We start from the raw sequence: 20448 nt of genomic DNA on the forward strand, positions 1-20448 counted from the left end.
ATGAATAAATTTTTATAGAACAGACTATTTCAAACTCCATGTTTTCCCTCTGTACTTCCGTTTTTTTTCTTTTTGTCAATATAAATTTAAATATAAACGTGTATAGGAAAGTAAGAAGATTGAAATTAATCGGGAAGACAGGAGCGACAAGTTTTGATGAACAAAAACAAATTTTAGGCAGTGAAATTCCGAGTTATAGTATTTATTTATCACTGTCATCGTACAGCCCTTTTCGATAATATCCACGATTCAGTCGTCGCACTTTATTTTTTTCTCCTTTTTTTATAATTTGAATTATAAAGCTATACATTCAATTTTTACCTCAATAATCTACTTACATACTTAAGATCAAAGTTTATGTTGTTGGTAATAGTTGTTGTTACTTTATTTATTGTTTCTTCGTTTTGCCTCTTTACCGCTAGTAATGGTTAGTCGTTTGCTTAGTGAAATGCGTCACTGAAAATTTCATTTCTTTTCCTTCATTTATCAAGATATGAAATCGGAGCAGTATTTCTTGGCCAAGCATGTGTTATAAATGCAAAAAGACATAATAAGGTCGGTGTTAGTTTGTTAGCACTCGAATATACCTATATGACTAGTTTTCTGTGTCAACAGATTTTCTTAAAAATATAAATTATTTACAAGGATTTCAGCTAATTTTATCGAGATTTAATAACCTTGGTTTAATCACATCAATAATACCGAAGTATAGAAGGGCCGTGGCTGTGTCCGATTTTTATTAAAGAAAGAAAGAGAAAAGAACAAAGATAAATTACAAAAAGATTGTATTTAGTCGACCGATGTATTACGTTCTACTCTATGAACGTTATACGCGCTACTATCTTTTTCTTATTTTTGTCTTTTCAAACAAATCAAGATATCAATTTTTGTTTTTTAATTCATTCTAATGAGCGAAAGAAAAAAGATTCGTATGAGTCGGGACAAACCACAATACACATCGAATATCGAAGCGAAACAAGTGCGGTGCTCATAATCGTTTTTATTTTTATTATTTTCGCATTGCTGTACGATCGAGTTATGCTTCCGTATGTAATAATTATACCATTTTCTCCTCATCTTGTTTTTCAGTTAATCTGTGTTAACTTGTATATACAAAATAAGTTTCTATGATACATCTTGGTCACTTTACGATAGAAAGTTCTTTTTTTTTTTTTGCTTCATTTATTATTTCAAATAATTCGTTCCGTTTGTCGACGAATTTAAACATTCGCTAGTAAAATGCCCTTTATTATTTCAGCCTAGTAACAGGTTATTACGATTATTCGTGATAACTAGTTACAATTCTGTACTTGCTACATATTCGCATTTTTTTCTTTTAGAGCTGTACAGTCAACTGAAGTAGTATAGCGCGTCCTTGACATTTGTTTAATTAAAATTTATCCAATATGGAAATATCCTACCTCTTTCGAAACTATCTTATGACTTAATGAAAAAAAAAAGGAGAGAATATATCGATCATTCGATTAAATTATATTTTTTATATATCGAACATACGAAACAGTTTGTAAATAAAATATGTTCGAATCTACCGCATTAACATTTTTTAGCCTAAAGCTTTAGCCACGGCACCCTTTTTCTTTTTTTTCCTTTTTTTATTTTTTTCTGTTTTCTTTTAATCATTTAATTCCATTCTTTCTTCCTGTTTACTTAAATATAAAAATACATAGCCAGTCTATACATAGAGCGTGCAAAGTGGCACAGTGAACTGAGTTACCAGATATCCTGGATAGTTAACTACCGCTCTCGGCATTCAACGGTGGTTCCATTTCATCGTGACTTCTGTTCCTGTTACTCGATACAGGGAAACCTGAGGTTTTTGGCAGCGGGTTAGTTATTACACTATCACTATGAGATGTTGTCGCGTTGTACATAGAATTATCAAAGTGTTGCAAGCATTGAAATTCTGAGCCGGGCAGCAATAAAGTAGTTTGGGTGGGAAGATTTGTTAATGACACCATCCCTGGTGTCATCATTTGCTTATTAAAGCAACTCCTTAATGCCTCTTCGATTAAATTTGCTATTTTATCACGATCATTCTATAACAAATAGTAATTTTGAAATTGTGTTGTGCTCCTTTTTTAAAATATTTAATAAAATAAATACCTCATTAATAAATCCAAAATGTACAAGCTCCTGCGCAAGAAGCATTGAAGTATCTAATTGACTCACAGGACATGTCAATTGCCTATTCATTTTGTCATCCATTCGTAATAATATTGTCATCTATAAAATACACCAGCGTAAAAAAACACAAACTAGACTTGACAGTTGACGTTAGGTAACTCATCACATTGTGCTATATCACTCACAAGTAATTCACAACTTTCTTCTCTAGGCTTAACGTTACACATCATATTAACTACTCTTCGAGACTCCACGTCCACCGGTTCGGGTGTAACAGATTTCACCGATTCTGTAACCTCGGGCGATATCGCCCGAGGTCGAACGGGTGGTGGTAATTTCGCCATAAATGCTGTCAAGGGATATATACCATATCTGTCGACCCAAATAATTTATGTGATTGAAGAATAGATATAAGGTTAAAAACACAATCATTTCGATACATTTGTCGTAAAACTATTTAATATACTTACTTTACATCTTCGACGAACTTTTCTAACTTCTCTGTAACAGGAATATCACTTAACCGAATCTGCTGCGGTGGTCGACCTTGATATTTAATTTCTGCGACTACCGTATCAGGACCGTAGAGCCTTTGCAAAACTTCGTCTGTTATCGTTTCTGAAATATTAGCTGAAAAAGTTGTGAAAATTAATTGATTTCTAAGAAATTCCACTTAACGTTCTATTTTTACTGGACTAACCGCTACATTATATAACTTTTTATTATAAAAAATATAATACCTATAATTAGAACACATGATAAATTCTGAAGAACAAGACAATATAGAGATTAGATAATGGCGATATTAGTAAACTTACTGGCTGAATTAACCAAAGCATGAGCAGCAAGTAATTTTAATGAATGCACTTCAAATAAGACAGGATGAAAAAGGAGCTCTCTTGCACTTGGTCTACTGAGTGGGTCTACTTGAAGACATTTTCGAATGAAATCTTTCTGCTGGGCATCATCTAACGATTCTATAGTTTTTCGAACGTTATCCTCGGTCACGATCGTACCGGTATCACCGTTACCCTGAATTTCCAATGCAGCCATTTCCAGAGCACACATTCCGAATGAATAAATATCAATGGCAGGGGTTACAGAGTCTAAAAAACACAGCAAGGTATATTGCAACAACATGTATAATAACATAATATATAAAGAGATTATCAATAATCTGATACACTTACTTCCATATTCAGGCGCTACAAAGTGCATATTCTTCATGTTTGCTCTACATGTTTTAACATGATGATGAATCGCATCGGGAGCCACTGTAATGATAAGAAGAACATATGGTTATTTCTAAGAAAATATATTTCAAATAGGCACTCACAAAATATGTATATTTGTATGAAAGTATTTAACAAGCAATGAGTTAAAAAACTTTCTTTGCGAGGTAGCAGGAATTCTTTGTATTTATTTGCCCAAATATAGACAAAAACAAAGAAAAGGAAAAAAAACAAATACAGTCACAGCAATGTAACTATCTTTTTACCTTTTCGAATACCCGCCACCTCCATGATAACAAGTGGATTAATGAACCGCTAGAAAAATTGTGTTGTAACTGAAAAATTATCCTACAAGTAACTTGAGCCCTCATACAGTTAATAATTCTCGCATATACATACGTATGCACGAAAGTGCCTCTGAGGGGGATCAAACATAGCGCATAAAAGCAAGATAAATGAAATGCAAGCAATCAGCAAGAAAGTAATTTACACAGTTTGTTCTTGGATAATTTATATTCCAAAAAGAGGCACTTTCGTTGAGCATGATGAAATTCTACTTTACATTTTCAAGGACCAAAACGGAATTCGTAGAATTTGTTTTGTTCGTGAATAAGGATACAACAAAAATTAGAGCACAATGAAAAATGCGTGCGCTAGATAATGATCATAGAAGGACTAAGAGACATCTTAGGCCCCTTGCCCTTCTTTGTTATTATAACCCAAGAGATGAAGAAGTGCAATGTAATGATATGAAGGATATTAAAATCAAATAAATTTTGAATATTTTATATGAACCACTCTACCAATAATCAAAATGTAGATATATGTATATATATGTATACACATACATACATATATATATACATAAATAGGAATGTTTACCTCAATATGCCTAAATTACTTAGCTGGCAATAGTCGATGATTATCTGCCAAATGCATTTTCTTCAAATTCACCATCTTTTCACAATTTACACCAGAACCGAAGAATCGTCGTTATCAGTTGACTTTATCCTCTGGATGGGCGAAAGTACGATTGTACTTCCTCTCTCTTCGAAGACTTTGCTGTGTTTTTTTCATTATCTAGATTAGCCTATTTGCTACAATTAAAAACGAGGACTCAAGTTACTCCTAATATGTAAACAGTACTTTATACACAATCTTTCTAACAGATTTATTTTACTAATAGATAGGATAAAAAAGGAAATAAGCGAGTGAGAAAAGGAAAAAGATAAATCACATCACAATATAAACGCAGTAACAACAATAATGTGGAATGGTTCTGAATGAATAAATCTAATTAAAATAAAAAGTTATTAAGAACATTCGGCAGAGATAATATCCCACTTTTTTTGACATATATTTATCATTAAAGCTTATTTAAAGAATAATCTTTTTTATATCGTTAATCTTACTATAAAATCCAATTAGGATAATGTTAAATTTATAGCATGGAGTAAAACTTTCTTCACAATATATAACTATATCACACATTTTTTCACACATAATTATGCCTTATGATAAAACATTTGGATATCAGTGTATATTGTTTACACGTCGTTTAGTTTAATTATTAAATAACACGCGATATTATAAATTACGTTGAATAGAAATTAATTGAGTAACTGTATAAAACTTATTTATTACTGTCGATTGACTTATCCAGTACGAGTACCGAGGAGGCAATCACAGTAATGGCAATATACGTACTTTATGTGTTTGTACCCCATGTAAGAATGAAATAAATATCAGTTAGCTCACAGTTGTTATTTCAACATCAGTGGTTGGTCGATTTTATATATATATATATATATATATATTTTTTTATATATATATATATATATATATATATATATATATATATATTTATAATAATCCTATATTGTGATTTATAGTTTTCATCCATGAAAAATATGAGAAACAAAACTATAAGCCTCTCATATAGTCCTGTGAATAAAAAAGGGGAAGTGCCTTGCAAACTCTTATTCCAATATATGTTAAATAGTTTCATTTAGGGATAAGTGCTCTCTTGAATACCTATGAGCAACTATATAATATCTTGTACTTGCTAGCAGCGTGTTTCACTGTACAAAGTACAGAAACATTAAGACTGTACTTTTTGGATACAAAATGTGTCTCATAGAATAGAATTTTCTTTCTGTTTTGTTAATTAATTACTTACCTGAACCAATTTTTACGAGCCCATTATGTTGAATAAATATAGTGTCACAAGTAAGATTTCCATGAATAATGGGAGGTGAACAGGAATGCAAATAACTGAAAAATTCAAAGACATTAATGCATATAACAGAAATATATACATATATAAATAAATAAGCATTATTATTTAAGAAATAATATATATAAAGAATCATGTGTTACCTCAATGCAGAAAGTATTTGAGTACACCAACGCTTCCATGCTTGCAAGGGTAATTTTTTCACATTGCGTTTTGTTCTTTTTAGGAACTGTTTTAAAGACCCAGAGGACATATACTCCGTTATAAATATAACCTAATAAATAATAAATAACATCATAATTAATATTCAAGCCGATTTAAACTTCAACTCCTTTCTTTCATAACATACCCGAGGTTTATCATTATGGGTATCTGTCCAATACCTATGAAATTTAACAATATTAGGATGTTCCAACTGTGTAAGATTTTCAAATACAAGTTGTATCTTTTCTTCTTGTGCTTTGAAGTTCTTTCTTTCAGAAAATTGCACCTCATTCCAAACAACTTCAACTCCTTCCTCAGTATCCATTGCCAAATAGGCACAGTCGATTCCTGGTACATCACGTTGTTCCACCTAAATAGAAAATAATATTATTTACAAAAATACTTCATTTCATTCATGTATGATTACTTATGAAACATAAACTAATTACACAAATACATAAAGTTAGTATATTTACAAGTTTCATTTACAAATATACATTAATATCTATTTACAACATACAAAAATTATACAAAGAAAAACAAAAACAGGCTATTAACAAATTACATTTGAATAGTCTATGGTTATGAAATGACAGAATATATTACTGCAATCATTCATTTTAAGTTACTTAAGCATAACTCAAACAATTTCATGCCTGATGTCATTACATCAATGTGACCTTGCAAAGAATTTAAGGAGGGGAGATAGCTCATTCAATATTTACGACAATGGGCTATATTCAAATAAAATATATTGAGTGATAAATCCTCTATTTATGTTACATCATTTTGATTGAACAGTTTTAATAAAAAAGGTACATAAACCAAAAGAGATAGCCTATTTTTCTCTAAATAGACATACCTCCATTTCAGTAACTTCGTTTTCACTGCCTCTGGCTGCTCCAAAGGTAGAGCCTTCGGCTAACGTGGACTTGGAACCTACATATACCTAACATAAAATAATGGTTATTGAACATCAAACAGATAAAACATCTCCATTGCTTTTTATTCAATGTTATTTATGTTTTACAAAAGAATATTCAGTCTTTAAATAGAACAATAAAGCGGATTTGCAAATACACCTGGTTAATGATCCAACTATGCTGATTTGTTTCTAGAATGAAAATAGAAAGTACCACAGATGCTGAAAGCTTAGTGACAAGAAATTGTTGAAAATCAGTTTACACTTACAAATTCGAAAACATTTAATGTTTACATAAATTTTGAAGAAACTAGTTTGCCAAGCTTAAAGATATTTTTGTATAATACATTTCAAGCAATATATTTAGTAATTTTATGACATAATGAGCTAATTTTATGATATATGTATACATGTATAATGCATGTATAATATATATAATTGTGTTTAATATATATATATATATATATATATTAAACACAATTTGGCTTTAGCTTACTTTTTCCAGCCTCGAATGAAACAAGTACTAAGCTAGATTATAAGAAAATTAGCTTATAGCTGTTAGATTTTTAGTTCCCTTTGAAGGAATATTTAATAATATCTTTTTGTTACCTACCATATTAATATATGAAGTCTCAAAATATATCGCTATATTACATAGAAAAGAATTGCATAAACTACATCCATATCTCACTGTTTACTCTGATTTATTTGTATACAAACGTCCCAATAGTCTAACCAAATTGGAATCAATGCCGAGACAAAATGTATCACAAGAGACTTCCTTCGTCACATTTCTCATATAGAGATAATACAATTATGGTTCCAACAAGAACATATATAGACCAAATATGTTTGAAACCATATTAATCAGAACAAAATCCCAACCAAGTAAATAAACAAAATGTAAACAAGATGTAAACACATAGATGTGAGTATATTATAAAAAGATGAATCGTACCTCTTCCCGACGTTTGAGCCACCGCCCGCAGGGGCTCTCCTCCAGGATTTCACTCTCATCTTCCGAATCTTCACCACTTTCCCGCGGTGACTTGTGCTCTGGGTCCGTGCTGGAGCGACTCCCGGGCATCACACACGCGATTAGTTGAAGGAGCAGCACCGAACAGAGCACAACGCGGCCAAATTCATCGGTGGTAATTCCAAGGATTTACCTCAATATCGCATCTGTTCCGCCGCTTATGTGCACTGTCGATGATACGCACCTAAATGTTACAGGAGAGAACAGAGCCTCTCGGTGCTGTAATACACCTTTAGCACTCACAATGACACATGCAGCGCGACAACCCGAGTTGCAAGGAAAGCTACGATATTTCTGATCTTACGCAGCCACGCGCACGGATCGACGCTTTTCGGTTTCCCTTAGGACTTAGCCAGTGTATCGGTACATCGCGAGGGCCATTCGTGAATCACACTGTCAAAATAAAACCTCTGTTATGAGCAAAATAGCTTCGATCTGACACACACTCTAGTATTCATTTTCGCTCTGTCTTCGGTCACGTTCGCCCAGTATGGCGATTAGCGTGTACCGCACCCTTTTCGGTGCCAGTAACAGCGACATCTATCAATCGTCGCCTCGACAACCAATTTTCTGATCTCGTTCAAGATAATTTCCAGATAATATTTACCGGATTACATGTTCAAATTTCAAGGTACATGTGTTCTTCTATGTTAACACACAGTTCCTGCACATACAATTCCTACGCGATATGAATAAGAAGTAGGAAACAAAACATTAAATTGCTTCGAGGTTATAAAAGCGTGATTTGAGATTTACTTAAATATTCAGTCGTAAAATTAGACTTTGAATAGTATTTTGGATTGGAATTATTTGTCGTACTTTATAATGTGACGCACGCGTGTCTACTGCGTGATTATTGTTTATTTGCTAAATGATTCTATTTATAACCTAATAGGTGCAATTAACACAATGACATCTATAAAAACATTACCTTTATTAGAGGGCACAAAATTAATCGTCCTTGATGAAGGTACGTAAGCAAAATACTTCATAAAACTATAGTTTATTTTAGATGTGCAGTAGAATTCCATTTATTGAATGAAATTACAATTAGTATTAGATTAATATACATAATATACGTAAACTCCTATCGTATGAACTGTTCTATTTGATTTGTTTACATGGAGTTCATATAACTGTAGTTAAACAGATATTGTACATGTATATATACATATGTATATATTTCAGGAGTGGATACGACGTATGTTAGAAAATTGGTTACAGGATGGATACAAGTATTGAAAGAAAAAGATTCTAATTGTATTTTCAATTTGTTGTTATTCTCCAATCCAAAATCTTCATACCAATGTGAATATTTTGCATCAAATAATGTAAATATCTTTGATTATTATACAGTTAATGTTAATAATGGACTTGATATAAGTGCTATAAGTGATAAGGATTTTTATAATCTAAAACATATCTTAAAAACTATAGACACAAAATCTACAGTAGTCATTGATTGCTTGACATCATTAATCTTATTTGTTGGCCTATCAAGGGCTATGTGGTTTTTACAGAAGTTAAGCAAAACTGTGCCACAAGTGATTTGTATTTATAGACGAGATTTTGTACAAGATAAAGTATCTTACATTGAAACATTAGGAAGTACATATGTAAAGATACAAAAATTTTCTGGTATGATAGCAAATAACAATACTAATTATATAGTAGAGTTTATGCATCGCAAAGTGGGTGGAGGAATTTTAAAACAACAGGAAATAGTAAGCCAAAATAGTACATCTTATGAAATTGAGTCAAAGAAGCTTGAACAAAGTAAAAAGTCACATCCAGTATATGAAAACCCTATGTTAAAAATTGAGTCTTCATTCAGAATAGAAATAAATGAAAATGAAATGAAACAGAGAAAAGAAGTAGTGTTACCATACACGGCTAATACAAATACAACAAATACATCTAGAATTCACTATCATCCAGAGGATATAGATGATTTTGATGAGGAAGATCCAGATGATGATTTATGTTTCTAACTCATGTATAAAATATTACATTAGAAAAGATAATGGTAATGTTCCAAGCAAAGATATTTATTTTACATTCATTTTACACTTTGTTACAGTTTATATTGTATAATACATAATATTTTGTTGATATAATAAAATTGTTTATTAACGTAGCGTTTTTTTAAATTATTAACAATAAACCTCATAACAATCCTGTAAAAAAATACAGATATTCTAAAGTATTGTTTCACATTAAAAAGTCAATACTGCATACAATACTAATATTTAAAAATAGGATATTAAATATTACTATTCATCTTTGGCATTTAATTCAATTAATTACCATATTGTTATTGTATTACTTTGTTTTGCAGCATTTTGATTAAACAATGAAACATATATATGAGATTCGTAACTAGATAACAAAGAAAACATAGCCAGATACAAAGTTCTGTACAATAAATTCCAGACAATAATTTCATAATTTGATAAAATAAAAAAGTTTTACATATAAGTTCAAGTAAATATCGAAATATTTTAAATAATACATTAAATAAATACAATTTACAAAGATATTCCAATTAAAAAAAAATTAATATTCAATAATATATTTAATCAGAACTGCAAAAATAGTCTTTTTATGAGACTTGATCCAGATATTACAATTAACCATTAAAAGTATAAAGTAAATTTTGATCACAAAAATGATAAGTGCCGTCAATATGCTGCAAAACCCTACTTTCTAATAAGCTACGACCGTATTGAACAGCTTCTTCTCTAGTTTGTGCAACATTTGCTTCAAGCAACCAATTAACTAAATCAGTTCCAGTAAAGACACCTTTATACATCTTTAATAAGCGTCTACGACATATAGCTATACGAGCACGACATTCAGCCAAATGGCAACGATTAAATTGATCCCTAATAGCTCTCACTTCGGGACTTAATGTATCTTCAGGGGGAAGCTGCAGTTCTTTCTCTATAAATGCAAAATATAGTGTGCATTTGAATTATGGAACTTGTTAAATATAAAAATATAATAAAATGAATATAAGAATATAGCAATACCAGTACGCCATTTACGACACATTTTCTGCAGCCAACATCCTAATTTACCAAGACCAGTATCTAATCCAAAAATAGCAAATACGATTAATGACTGGCCAAAATTTAAGGCAACATCCAAAAATGCTAATTCTGCATAAATTCCAGTCAACTGTTCCATTAATAATGTTCCGATTGATATGGATAAACCCTAAAATAATTATAGTAAATTATAATCTTGTAATAATTTTCAAGTATTCTGTCATATACTTACAATGAACATGGAACATAGAAGTAAAATAACAAATACAAGATGTCGTAAAAACTGAGGATCGTTTCTTTCATTCTCAATGTTTATATATAATTCGCAATCATCAATTTCGTTATTGTTGCTGCTACATGTACCATTTGGACAACCATGTGTATATTCACAGCCGATGCTAACAATATCAAAATATTAATTAAAACAAGATTTTACTAGCTTTATTTTTTATACAATTTACTTACATTGGAGGATGAGAATTTGAAGAAATCAGATCTTCAACATCTACTACGCGTCTTTCGTCATTATTAGTGTCATTATTGGAATTTTCGGTATTATTCGTTAAAGTAGAATAAGATGCTGAAATGTTACGACGCTGGTAGCTCTGCTGTAAGACTAAACAGCCCATTGTTACTGTAAAAAAGATGCGATAATAAAGAATATTATTGTTTTAAATAATAAAGAATATTGTGTTTTATTTCATGCATTGTATATTACATACCTACCAATAAAACAGAATGTTAATATAGAAGTAGAAATTGCAGCTTGAACTGTACCAAGTTGAAAATTTGGATTTCTGAACTCAAGTTCAGACTCCCTTGGAGACATAGTGCTACACATTATAATTGCTATTAAAAGTGGAATTCTGAAATATATTATCGATATGATATACGAGTATATTATTAGTCATTTTCTTTCTTTTCGATATTATATATAAAAAAAGAAGTATTCATCATACCCCCATCCAATAGGGTAAAACCATCTTTGAATATTGCAAACAAAATCCAGAGAACGGGAACTTAAGTATAATAAAGTTGCAGCTATTGCTACAGTCCACATACGACTTGCATATACTCCCACAGTAATTAAAATAAACTGGATATACCTATAATAGATCATGGTCAAAATAACACAAGAATTAAATTAAAAAAAATCAAAGTAAATAGTGGAATAAATTACCATAAAATTGAACCAGTATTATCAGGTTCGAGTTTGGTCCATATTATAACACCTATAGCTGTAACTAGCTAAAATCATAATTTTTGTATAAATTTCAACTATAACTGGCATAAATTCTAAGTTAATACAATTTAATACAAACCTGTGCAATTACTATACAAAGTGTACATTTATGAGTGACGCATTTATATTTTTTTCTTCTTAATCCAATTAGACAAATAATTAACCATGTGCAAACTGTTATTGAAGCAATGCTTACATCAAAAGAAAATATATTCAGTTGGTATGCATAATTTTTTGGACTAACTCCAGTAGAAACAGCATCGATTAACTTTGCTGATACAAACATTAGTGGAGCAGATAAGAAAGTACAAGCAACCATTGCTGATGCAATTAAATCAATTTCGATATTATATCGAAGAGTGAAAATAAATAAGGCTGGTGCTGTAGGAATAGTTCCATACAAGAATCCATAAGTACTTAGATCTTGAGTATCTGTAGCATTCTCGCCAGCATTTAAGAGAATAATAGATTCTCTTATGACCAAAGGAAGTACCAGCAATTTTACTGATATCAATATACCTGGTATTACAAGAGCTGTGCCCTTCAATTTGTGTACTTTTCCAACCATCATTAATCCCAACAACAAAAGAGCACTTGCAGAAAAAGCATTACCAAATACATCAAGCACAGTTGCTAATATAGCAGGTACTAAATGACCAAAGACAAGATTACCAAGAATACCAAGAACAGTCATAACAAGTACTGGATTTAGTGCAATTCCTTTTACAATAGAACAAACCATGTCTCTATAATTTCTATGATTTTCACCAGAACGTTTACCAATTTCTAATAATACAAAACCAATTGGATTTAAAATAGCCAATGATATAGGTGCCATTAAGTATAAATAAGCAGCATATTCAGGATGTGTTTCTTCATATAGTGCTTGAACTATAAAAATATGTTATTTTTAGTATATAGATTACTTTAAACTATATTAAGAATGATTTTTAATTTACTTACTCATAGGATATCCAATAGCAAAATCATTACTCTGCGTGGTAAATATTGCAAAAAGTGCAGCACAACCTGGATTTGATGGTCTTTTAATAACAAGAGATATACCAAGAACAACAAGAAATACACAACTTTTAGCTATCAATACAGCAAGAAGGAATTTCCAGTTTACTAGACTAAAATCAAGCTTTGCCAGTGACATAAAAATTAAAGAAGGTAGAGCAAACGTTCCTACAAAAGTATTTAGCCCATTTCCTTCTATTTTAGTGATAACGTCAAATCTTCCTGCAATATATCTAAAAAAACAAGCACTTTATTTATATACATCTTAAAATTCATATGATAAAAATTTAAAGATTACATAGTTACAAAAAATTCACCCGCATAATATAATAGCAAAACACTGTATCAGAGCAAGATATAAATTATCTATTGGTTCAACTCTCATTGTTGAAATCTGAGTTTCTTCCAGTAGAGACATGACTAATGCTGCTTTTTAAATTCCTGGAAATATAGAATAATTTAATTTAGATGTACATGTGAAAAATGTTAAAAAGAAATGAAAAAAGATAAATTACTTTTCAGCATATATATATTTATATTATAATTGTTTTTAATACAGATATTGTCATCTTTCTAATATAACATTGTTATTGTTGCAAGAAGGGCATGTACACAAAAAAATATTATGCAGCATTAACCCCATATCAACTTCATCTCTATTCACACTATATTATTTCTTTCACTGACTGAAATAAAAAGATTTTAAATGTACTTCTAAAATAATGATACCCATATGTTCATAAATATCAAGTTACTAAACATTACAAAGAAATAAAAGAACTAAAAGATTTATTGTTTTAGAGTACTAAAAACGACAGTACATCATAGTCTACAATATAACAATACAATCTGAAAAATATATAAATTTTCGCTCACGCAAAAATATTAACATCCAATCACGTTCAATATTTATATCCTTCGTTTATAATATAAAGTCAAAAGTATCTATGAAAAACAAGTAAAAAACTCTTCAGAGATATAATGAAAGATATCAGCGTTGTTTAATACAATAAAAATATATTATGCAAGTTCATATCGACAAAACATTTATAGTACTCTATATGCATTACGTGTATAGGCAATTTTTAATCTTATGAACCCGAATACAGCATCGATATCTCTAGCTAAATCATGTGATTGGTTCACCTATATCACGTGCTTCGAACAAAACATCGGACTCGTTGCACGAAAATGTTTGATTTCAAATTTCAAATTATAGTTCTAAAATACGGGAATTTTATTTGTATCTATAACGTTATGCTATTAAGTAAAATCGCTTTGAAATGTATTCAAAATTAACATAGATATTATAAAATTGTACAATCATAAATATCATCGTTATATAAATCGTAATCGTCATTTAGTTTTATTATTTATCACTGTATACGCATTAATGAATTTAAGTTTGATAAATTTTGATAAAACAAAAGTCCTGATATCTTATATCAATATTCAAGAACGACAATTCATTAATTGATAGCAAAATCATGTGCGCCTGATATAAATTTAGAAAACAGATACATACCATGTTACGTGTAATCGGTAGAAAATGTAATTCTCATATTCCATATAATACTCGTAATTAAATATTACGTATCTAGAAAATTCTAAACGTTTAGAAAATATACATAATTTGCGCAAATTCCCCAATAATGAGACGCAAAATAAATGTGATAAGAAAATAGCCTCGTGTCAGTTCTATGTCGAAATATTTCTAGTTGGTTGCATCAATTAAATGGTGCAGTACTGTCTGTACAGAATTACGACTAATAGGTTATCGTTAAATTATTGGAAAAAAATATATATACATATCTATTTTTATATATAATTGTGATAGATTTCGAACTTAAATAATACATAATAGACATTATCTTAAAAAATGCAACAAATAATTGCATTTTTACAAATCTCTATTAAATAACAAATAAATAAAACAAGCAAAAAAATTTATTTTAATTGATGTTAATCCTAGAAGATTAGTTTATTTTTTTATTGATATTTGTATCAGTATGTTGAACTTGCTTTTATACAGCAATGCAGTGTTTAAATTGCCAGTGAAATATGTATATCTTTACGTCACTGACCTCCATGAATCATACATTCTTATAATATTGCGCAATAAAGCTGTTCTACTATAAACAGAAACAGAAACGTTTGATAAATATTTCTCAAATCGATGTATTTATTCATTGTCTACCGATTAAAAGATTAACAGAAATCTGATATTTTTTCATATATATGTCGGAGATGGAAAGACAGCGGGATTTCCCGTCCGGAATGTTGGGAAAAAACCACAATACACTAGTCCAGACTTTTACTATAGCCGCCCTTAAGTAATAAAAATAAGAAATAGTCTTAATGTTCCAATCTGACTTTATGACGATGGGTTTGGGCTCGAAGTGACATGGCAGGTCACCAGACGTAGCCATGTCACTTATATATGTCATATATATATATATATATATATATATATATATATATATATAAAGATTTACGCAAGTATGTATATGCATAGCTACTTTGCTTAGTCACGGAAATTCATGGAAGTACTTGACTTATTGATAATACGAAACTATTCGAACATGAACATTTTCCAAATCATGATTGAGAAAACAATAACATTCAATATAAGAATATTGTAATATTTATAATATATTATGTTAATAAAAATGTGATACAGTTGTATAACTTTTGCGTACGATGTACGCAACAGCTTTTCTATAAGCCTGGAATTGGAAATGAAAAAACGAAGTCGCTGTCGAACAGATTGTGCCACTAAAGCAGTTGGTTTATTTCCAATTTTCTCGAATAAATAATATAACTGCGTAGTAATTTCGCTTCATCGAAACAGACATCGGATCACATTATAATCACGTGGTCGATAGATAGCGTATCTAATGTGACTATGTATTAATTTGTCTACGTGTATGTGTACAGATTTCGTGTGGTCGCGTGTATGCGATCAAATACAAATCTATATACGTGTGTATTGCTTACTGCCTTCATGTGACGTCAGCTGATTCACCGAAACAGCGTTTGCTTTTTCTACATTATATCAGTTCCATCGCGATAAGAATTCCACACAAAAAGAAAGCTCGGTACTTGGAAATACCGGTTCAAGGTCATTTGAAAAAAATATGTTATATATATATATATATATATGTGTGTGTGTATACACACATGCGCGCGCGCGAGGCAAAAGGTGGGACCAATCCTTGACTTTGTGTCCATTTGATCCTTTTTCTTCTTGGAAATCCTACTAATTATGTTAACGTTCCGTAAAATACAATAGTTATTTATCATAATGTTCAAGTCAAGCGGAGCTGGCGTAAGGCTTCGATAGCTGAATAACTGGAAAAGGGTATAATTTTCAGAAGCATAATATTGTCTGGCCAATCATATCAGAGATGAATTTCCCTGTGACTAACCTCATCCTCTTTTGTTTTATGCGTTAATATTCACCATTTTGAAAATTTGTTAAATTCATGGAATGTACAATTTGAGGATCCGCGCAAAGTTTGAATAATTACAATAACAATATGGAAACACGTTTATCGGATGTATAAAATGCGATCGGATGTATAAAATGCGATCGGATGTAACACGAGAATCGGAAGTAACGTAAGATGGTATCGTTTAATTGCTAGAGAAGAAAAATCAGTTTTCTGATTTGTTTATAATAAGAAAGAAAACACGCAACTACGTCTTCTAAACTTTACATGGATAGCGATCACGTGGTGAATTATCAAAGACTTGCAAGAGAGGTAAGGGGAAGAGGAGAGACCTGAACGTATATAATCTTCAGCACGCATTCCACCACCCAGTTCTGCTTCGACTTCGGACGTGTGAATTGTGTCAAGCTTCCGAGGAGAGAAAGTTTTTGTTTGTTTGGTGCGCTCATTGTATGGGTAAGTTTTGTGGTTTATTTTGACTTCCCTTTTTTTTCTTTTTGCTTATTGAGGGTACTAAATCGAAAGATGTAATTACTGTATATTTTATAAAATAAAACGATTAACTGGTAGAAAATAATTCATGTATGCATACTTGAAACATCTTGTGTGCCCTAGTTCAGGAGGGAAATGCCTTTCACTTACCAACATTACATGTTGTAACCTAAGTCAGTGTATTTAATGACGTAATAAATTACAAACAAGGTACATTTTTGGTATAAATAATATATCACGTAAGCCACAAATTACAGGATGCGAAAAAATGTAAACATCAATGTTTTGGCGTCAATGGAATTTATGACTGCCACATCGTTATTTTTAGAATATACCTGAAATTTTTCTTTTTGAAATTACAAGAAAAAAGTATCGAATAAATGTATATTTTTTCTCTCTTACGTAATTATTTTGATTCTACTGATTAATCTGTTTTGAATCAACTTGAAGCATATTACATACTAAAAGTCGAATATATTCACATATTTTCTTTAATAAATATTCAGTGCTTTGTCACCCATTGATAATTTTTTTTTTCGAAGTTAGTAAGTGAAAATTAGTGTACTAGCGCGAACGGTAACACTGTGACGAAAGTCGTAGTAGACACGTGGCATGCTACTTATCTATTTGGTCGTGTATTGATTCACCATGCGTATATACTGTCGCCATGTTAGATACCAAGCCAACGACAACTCCGATCCGCTTCTCTGCATTTATTTCGCAAATTTTGTCATACGGCATTGTACTAATTCGTGTGCTTAAATAGCAATGGACATATGGTAAATATATTTATCAATAGAAATAGTAATTACATCAAGTAAATCATAACTTGTATTGATTGAAAAGGGTAGTTTTACACTTATGGACGTGCAACGCAAATACCATACTTTTTATACATTTTAATTTTTAATTATCTTTCGTTCGAAACGACAAATTACTTGTATGAAGTTTTGAATAACATGACTATTGAAAAAACAAATGCTTACTGTTACTATATGAATAATTTTAAGAAGCTATATTTACAGAGCGAGAGAAGAGTATAAAACACGGAGAGAGCCCTGTAGAGCCAATAAGCAGCTGCAGGGATGAGCATGGCTTTGTGCCAACAGTCGGCCGTTGGGGAAGTGAATGGCCGAGTTGACTCGAGACGGCAGAGATATGGTGCCAGCCACAGGGGCAGGCACGCGGGCCCTGGATCAGAGGTGTGCCGCTGCCCCTGCCGGTATGGGCCCATTACGAGGCACCAGCCTTGACCGTACTAACGGTCGAACAATATGAGGAACTAGCAGGCAGCGTTGAATTAGAAACGCAACACTTATTGCGTGAGCATCGCTATGACACCATTGGCAATTTCCTTAAGTAATTGTCATCACATACCTTTTTTCATAAATTCTCGCTTATATACTATTATTGAAAAACTTCATTTTACAATTAACAGATTTTATAAGGATTATATTGCAAGTGGTGAAACCGTACTGGAGAGATTTTATCACAAATATCAACCACTTATAACACGTGAACATCATACCTGTGTGGGTTTGGGATTTGAATTGCTATACCGTTTAAGATGTTTGAATAAACGATTTCCTGGTATAGCAGGTGGCCTCTACTTAGTATCCTGTGAAGAGGTATTATTTATGATTCATAAACAGTTGAATTATTTTATTTTCATTTAATATACAGGGTGGTTGGTAACTGGTGGTATAAGCGGAAAGGGGGTGATTCTACGCGAAAAAAGAAGTCGAAAATATAGAATAAAAATTTTTCGTTTGAGGCTTTCTTTTCGAGAAAATCGACTTTGAATTTTCGCTCGGTACGCGTGCGGTACGTTATAACAGATCTCACTGTAGATCATTGTCTTAATGGAAAAATTGTTTAAGAAAAAAAAAATTTTATTCTATATTTTCGACTTATTTTTTCGCGTAGAATCACCCCCTTTCCGCTTGTACCACCAGTTACCACCACCCTCTATAATTCTAGATTCTATGAGTTCTTTTTTTTTTACAGACGATCGATAATATTGCTAATTATGTTGGTGGACCACCCGCTGCAGATAGCGGAGAAAAGGAACATGTATTAGTATGTCTAAAAATCGAAATTGGTGGACGAAAAGGAGTTATGCTCCTTGATCCTGGATATCATGTAGCTCGAGTAATTACTGTGATGGAGGATAAGTTATACCCACATACGGGCTGGTTTATTCAATCTGATGAACCAGATTGCAAAAAAGAGTACAATTACTTTCTATGCACTAATGATCCTGATTACATTGAATGGCATGAGAGAAAAACTCGATCTGGTACCCTAGAGAGAACACAAGTTGCTCTTATATACGTGGCAAGGCCTTATTTAACTGCCATTGATGTTACTGAACGCAGAAATTTAGTTTATAACTTCAGGAGCCTTCTTGCAAGAGATACTAAAGGTCATGTTACAGCTGGTATATATTTTCCTGTTGTGCTAGATATAAACAATGCACAAACCTTTTCAATTTTTTATCAAACTAACAATGGCAAAAAACGAATTAAAATGGCATTCAACAAATTCTGCAGTTCACCGAAGGTACGTTTTACATTCATATACAGATTAATGTTAGACGATTGTAAATAATTAATTTTAAATCACCTTATTCAGATGCCTGGTGCCGAAGAAAAAGAAGTCATTGCTGAATGTGCTCGGCAATTAGGTCTCTCGCAAGTTACCCTAGAGGATCTATTATGTACTCTTGCAACAGTTATGAGTGACTCAGCCTTCGTGGCTCAACTCCTGGCTATTAATTCAAGAATCAACACTTTAGCAGAGGACAATTAACAGAAGTCAATCTGCCCTGTGTGGTGCAGACAATATATAATGTATCATTTTTTTTGCCGGCTTTCCTCTTACGTTCTTTTTATTCTGTTGATGGTTATCTTAATAGCTCTCCTATGTACTACAGATATTAATTTTATTCTGATTATAAAATAGGGTATAATATTTTTTAATGAACTTTAGTAAAACTTATGTATTTAATGCATTGTTGTTAACAGTTCGATGAAAATATTAATGTATGTATTAATAATTTTTGAAGATTGTTTTCAAAATTCAATAATAGCATATATTTACACCATTCTTTATTATTGCTTATATAAATATTTAATCGTAGGTCGTTTTGAAGTTTTAGGAACTTGAATGCTTTCATTGAAACAATACTGAGTAAAATTAGTTTCCTGCTTATGTTTTAAAAAACAAAAATCATAAAAAATGGTGGTATTAGGGATGACTTATATTCAATCTCTTTGTTAGTATAAAGGTGGATTAAGTTATGCTAAATCTATAATTTTTATTTGAATAAACAGAGACAAGAATCATTACATTCAATTGTACATTTATTGATAAATATACTACCCCAAAATATGTTCATTTTTACTTGAAATTGA

The 20448-nt window shown here is 31.2% G+C and overlaps 4 protein-coding genes across 8 annotated transcripts; 2 read left to right on the forward strand and 2 right to left on the reverse strand.

The window, feature by feature from the left end:
• Positions 1-1655: 1655 nt before the first annotated feature.
• LOC117212576 (nuclear receptor-binding protein homolog) lies at positions 1656-8137 on the reverse strand. 2 transcript variants are annotated; one of them, XM_033457485.1, is made up of 11 exons: positions 7698-8137; positions 6680-6766; positions 5963-6187; positions 5757-5887; positions 5557-5651; positions 3336-3419; positions 2964-3251; positions 2616-2775; positions 2331-2517; positions 2125-2244; positions 1656-2057 (listed from the first exon to the last, which is right to left on the reverse strand). In XM_033457485.1, the coding sequence occupies exons 1-11, from the start codon at positions 7824-7826 to the stop codon at positions 1752-1754; spliced, it is 1812 nt and encodes a 603-aa protein (XP_033313376.1). In that variant the 5' UTR covers positions 7827-8137; the 3' UTR covers positions 1656-1751. The 2 variants fall into 2 exon arrangements, with proteins under 2 accessions (XP_033313376.1, XP_033313384.1); XM_033457493.1 differs by lacking the exon at positions 6680-6766.
• A 178-nt stretch (positions 8138-8315) lies between these two features.
• LOC117212607 (elongator complex protein 5) lies at positions 8316-9818 on the forward strand. Its single transcript, XM_033457536.1, has 3 exons — positions 8316-8406; positions 8671-8745; positions 8964-9818. Exons 1-3 carry the CDS (start codon positions 8391-8393, stop codon positions 9764-9766), a joined length of 894 nt encoding a protein of 297 aa, XP_033313427.1. The 5' UTR covers positions 8316-8390; the 3' UTR covers positions 9767-9818.
• A 218-nt stretch (positions 9819-10036) lies between these two features.
• LOC117212560 (integral membrane protein GPR155) lies at positions 10037-14188 on the reverse strand. Of its 3 annotated transcripts, XM_033457468.1 has the most exons (12): positions 13965-14188; positions 13604-13774; positions 13406-13529; positions 13032-13321; positions 12148-12959; positions 12006-12073; positions 11785-11931; positions 11552-11691; positions 11291-11459; positions 11058-11223; positions 10808-10994; positions 10037-10718 (listed from the first exon to the last, which is right to left on the reverse strand). In XM_033457468.1, the coding sequence occupies exons 3-12, from the start codon at positions 13504-13506 to the stop codon at positions 10405-10407; spliced, it is 2394 nt and encodes a 797-aa protein (XP_033313359.1). In that variant the 5' UTR covers positions 13507-13529; positions 13604-13774; positions 13965-14188; the 3' UTR covers positions 10037-10404. The 3 variants fall into 3 exon arrangements, with proteins under 3 accessions (XP_033313359.1, XP_033313350.1, XP_033313365.1); XM_033457459.1 differs by lacking the exon at positions 13965-14188 and having other exon boundaries at positions 13604-13922; XM_033457474.1 differs by lacking the exons at positions 13604-13774; positions 13965-14188 and having other exon boundaries at positions 13395-13530.
• A 2654-nt stretch (positions 14189-16842) lies between these two features.
• On the forward strand, positions 16843-20386 carry LOC117211708. Of its 2 annotated transcripts, none has more exons than XM_033455890.1 (5): positions 16843-16996; positions 18058-18391; positions 18471-18660; positions 19040-19594; positions 19667-20386. In XM_033455890.1, the coding sequence occupies exons 4-5, from the start codon at positions 19151-19153 to the stop codon at positions 19841-19843; spliced, it is 621 nt and encodes a 206-aa protein (XP_033311781.1). In that variant the 5' UTR covers positions 16843-16996; positions 18058-18391; positions 18471-18660; positions 19040-19150; the 3' UTR covers positions 19844-20386. The 2 variants fall into 2 exon arrangements, with proteins under 2 accessions (XP_033311781.1, XP_033311789.1); XM_033455898.1 differs by lacking the exon at positions 16843-16996 and adding an exon at positions 17588-17811.
• The last annotated feature ends 62 nt before the right edge of the window (positions 20387-20448 follow it).

This window comes from Bombus bifarius, unplaced genomic scaffold (assembly GCF_011952205.1).
Source record: "Bombus bifarius isolate JDL3187 unplaced genomic scaffold, Bbif_JDL3187 scf7180000007970, whole genome shotgun sequence".
Classification (NCBI taxonomy): Eukaryota; Metazoa; Arthropoda; class Insecta; order Hymenoptera; family Apidae; genus Bombus; species Bombus bifarius.

Bases quoted from the DNA above. Each gene is read 5' to 3' on its own strand.
- LOC117212576 (XM_033457485.1), bottom strand. From the start codon at position 7,826: ATGCCCGGGAGTCGCTCCAGCACGGACCCAGAGCACAAGTCACCGCGG. The intron at 5,888-5,962 runs GTATGTTATGAA...ATTATTTATTAG, and splicing joins CCCATAATGATAAACCTCGG to GTTATATTTATAACGGAGTA. The intron at 3,420-5,556 runs GTAAGTAATTAA...TTATCATTACAG, and splicing joins GCTCGTAAAAATTGGTTCAG to TGGCTCCCGATGCGATTCAT.
- LOC117212607 (XM_033457536.1), top strand. The intron at 8,746-8,963 runs GTACGTAAGCAA...TATATATTTCAG, and splicing joins ATTAATCGTCCTTGATGAAG to GAGTGGATACGACGTATGTT.
- LOC117212560 (XM_033457468.1), bottom strand. From the start codon at position 13,506: ATGTCTCTACTGGAAGAAACTCAGATTTCAACAATGAGAGTTGAACCA. The intron at 11,460-11,551 runs GTAGGTATGTAA...TCTTTTTTACAG, and splicing joins ATTAACATTCTGTTTTATTG to TAACAATGGGCTGTTTAGTC. The intron at 10,995-11,057 runs GTAAGTATATGA...TAATTATTTTAG, and splicing joins TTCTATGTTCCATGTTCATT to GGTTTATCCATATCAATCGG.
- LOC117211708 (XM_033455890.1), top strand. From the start codon at position 19,151: ATGCTCCTTGATCCTGGATATCATGTAGCTCGAGTAATTACTGTGATG. The intron at 19,595-19,666 runs GTACGTTTTACA...CACCTTATTCAG, and splicing joins AATTCTGCAGTTCACCGAAG to ATGCCTGGTGCCGAAGAAAA.